The following is a 2,452-nucleotide window of genomic DNA, read 5'->3' as shown; positions in this document are numbered from 1 at the left end:
GAACAACCGGGGCGTCCGCAACCCCAACCTCAACCAGAACCCCTTGATCAATGTGCGCGATCGCCTCTTCCACGCGCTCTTCTTCAAGATGGCAGTGACCTACGCTCGCCTCTTCCCACCCTCCTTCCGCCGCGTCTTCGAGTTCTTCGTCCTCCTCAAGGTGAGGGGCAGCTGGCGGTTGGTGCCAGGCACAGATGTCCTTCCACAGACACCGCCGGGCTCTGCGGGAGCCCACAGCCCGAGCTGTGCACCAGGCTCCTGTGGGCCACGTTTCTGTGACAAATGCATGAGTGGTTCTGATGATCTGACCAGAGCCCTGGCTCAAAATCTGGAAGCCAAAAGGAAATCGCTGAGCCAGCCCCCCAGGTAGCCAGGCTGGTGCAGGTCAGGCCCAGGGATGGGGGCACAAAAGGCTTTGGTGTCCATTTCCTAGCAGTTACTCTTTTTGGATATGTTGCATACAGAGATATTTGATCATTGGTGTCTTGTTGGAGTCTTTTCTAGAAGTGGTTAATGCACAGCCCCATTTTAACCTTATTTCTTCCGGGCAGCCAGCAGCCTGAGCTGTGCTGGCATGGCATTGCCCCACGCTGATTCAGGGTGAGACCCACCTGCCTTCCTGTGGGTGTGGGACTGGGAACCACGGAGTGGCCCGTTGGTGTGTGGGGGGGGATCTGCCCCTTGGTTAAATCCTGCACTGTGGCTTCCTGGACACACGCTGGCACTCCTCACCAGTGCCAGTGTGGAACTGGAGTCAGAGGATGGGCAGAGGAGCTTGCTGGGTGAGAGCAGCACAGCTCTGCCCCGAGTCACTAAAGTCCAGCAGCTTGCTTTAGCAGGAAGGCAGTTAGGACAGTTTGTCTCATGCTGCACATGGACATCCTCTCCCCTCCTGAGAAACCTTCGAGGTTTTAACGTCTCTCTGTTCCTCGTGTGACTGGGTTCAGGGAGGCTGGAGTGGGGATGGTGCTAATGGCAAGGCTGGTCCTGGCTCTCCCTGCTGCCTGCTCGTGACCAAAGCTCTCTGAGGAGTTTGGGGTGTGCTGTGAGCACCCACAGAGAGCAGCCTGCTCCTGCCTGAGGGCTCTGCAGCCAGCCAGGCCCCGGCCTGGCCTCAGCTCGGGGGGGTGAAGTCACAGCCCGTGGCCCTGTGTGCAGCCACTCACCAGCTCCTGGGGCTGCCCAGGGTTCTGTGACGAGCGAGGCATCCCTGGTTTGCCTCCCCGAGCACCTTCCCCTGCAGCTCCTCTGCAGACGAGGTGTTTACCAGCCTGTTTATTCATGGCAGCTGGGTCAGGAGCGACGTGTGGCGAGGGCAGCTCGTTTAGAGAGGAATGAGCCCTGTGGTGTGGCCTTGGCACAAGCACTGGGAGCTCGGCTGTGCTGCTGGCTGTGCTGGTGTCCTGCAGCCTTCGCTGGGAGCTTCGGGCAGCACTGGGCAGCCTGTGCTATGTTTGCTGGTGGGAAGGAATTTTAACCTGCTTTGTCTCATTGTGGCTTTGTGACTGTTCCTGGCGTGAGCCATGGTGAGGTGTGGGGAAGCTCTGCCAGCCCAGCTCAGCCTCCACCGTGCTGGCGGGTGGCAGATCCCAGCACAGAGCTGGTGGTTCTGCCGTGGCTTTGGGTGGCCCTGCTCTTGTGGGGAGAGTCCTTTGTTGTGGCTTGCTTCGTTACGTTGTAAAGTCAGGCAGTCTCTGGGCTTGCAGGAGATGCTGTGTGCAGAGGGGGGAACGGCCAAAGGCCAGGGCTGCGTTCCCACCTCCTCCTGTGCCTTGGTGTAAAAACTCTGGTCCACTTGCAGACCCATTTGTCCAGTGTCAGTTTGGTGTCATCCTGGGCGAAGGAGAGACGGATGAAGCTGCCAGCAGGCCAGGGCTGGTGGGGTGATGGTGTCTGTTTGTTTCTTGCTGTGCAGGCTCTCTTTGTGCTCTTCATCCTGGCCTACATCCACATCGCCTTCTCCCGCTCGCCCATCAACTGCCTGGAGCACGTGCGGGAGCAGTGGCCGCGGGACGGCATCCTGCGCGTGGAGATCCAGCGCAACTCCAGCAGGGCCCCCATCTTCCTGCAGTTCTGCGGCGGGGAGAAGCTCCCGGGCGTGGTGGTTGAGCCCACGGCTGAGGAGGAGGAGGAGGAAGAGGAGGAAATGTCTGTGGATATGTTTGAAAACAGCTCTGTCAAGGTAAAGAGGCGTTCCTGTGTACCCCACAGGTGGGAACCCGGGGAGGAGTGGTTTGTTGGTGCAGCCTTCCCAAGTACGCCCCAGCCCCTGTGGTCACCTGGAGACAGAGCATGTTCCCTGTCTCTTCATGAAGCTCCACGTTAGTCTCTGGTGGCTTAAGATGGAAGTTAAAGCCTGAGGAAGTGCCTCTCATCCTCCTCTTGGTGGCAGAGGCCTTCACTGGGGGCACGGGGGGAGCGCAGAGGGCGGGAACTGAAGCGCTCACTGAGG

At 59.4% G+C, this 2,452-nt stretch overlaps 1 protein-coding gene across 1 annotated transcript; it reads left to right on the top strand.

Annotated features, from left to right (window-relative positions):
- Positions 1-4: 4 nt before the first annotated feature.
- On the top strand, positions 5-2,182 carry LOC103776108 (membralin-like; the record flags this gene model as incomplete). Its single annotated transcript, XM_008943604.1, has 2 exons — positions 5-160; positions 1,916-2,182. Coding segments are annotated over 2 exons (423 nt in total), but the record flags the coding sequence as incomplete, so codon positions are not given.
- Between the last annotated feature and the right edge of the window lie 270 nt (positions 2,183-2,452).

Source organism: Merops nubicus, unplaced genomic scaffold, assembly GCF_000691845.1.
Source record: "Merops nubicus isolate BGI_N331 unplaced genomic scaffold, ASM69184v1 Scaffold31537, whole genome shotgun sequence".
Taxonomy (NCBI): domain Eukaryota; kingdom Metazoa; phylum Chordata; class Aves; order Coraciiformes; family Meropidae; genus Merops; species Merops nubicus.
This window is presented reverse-complemented; position numbering and strand designations above follow the sequence as displayed.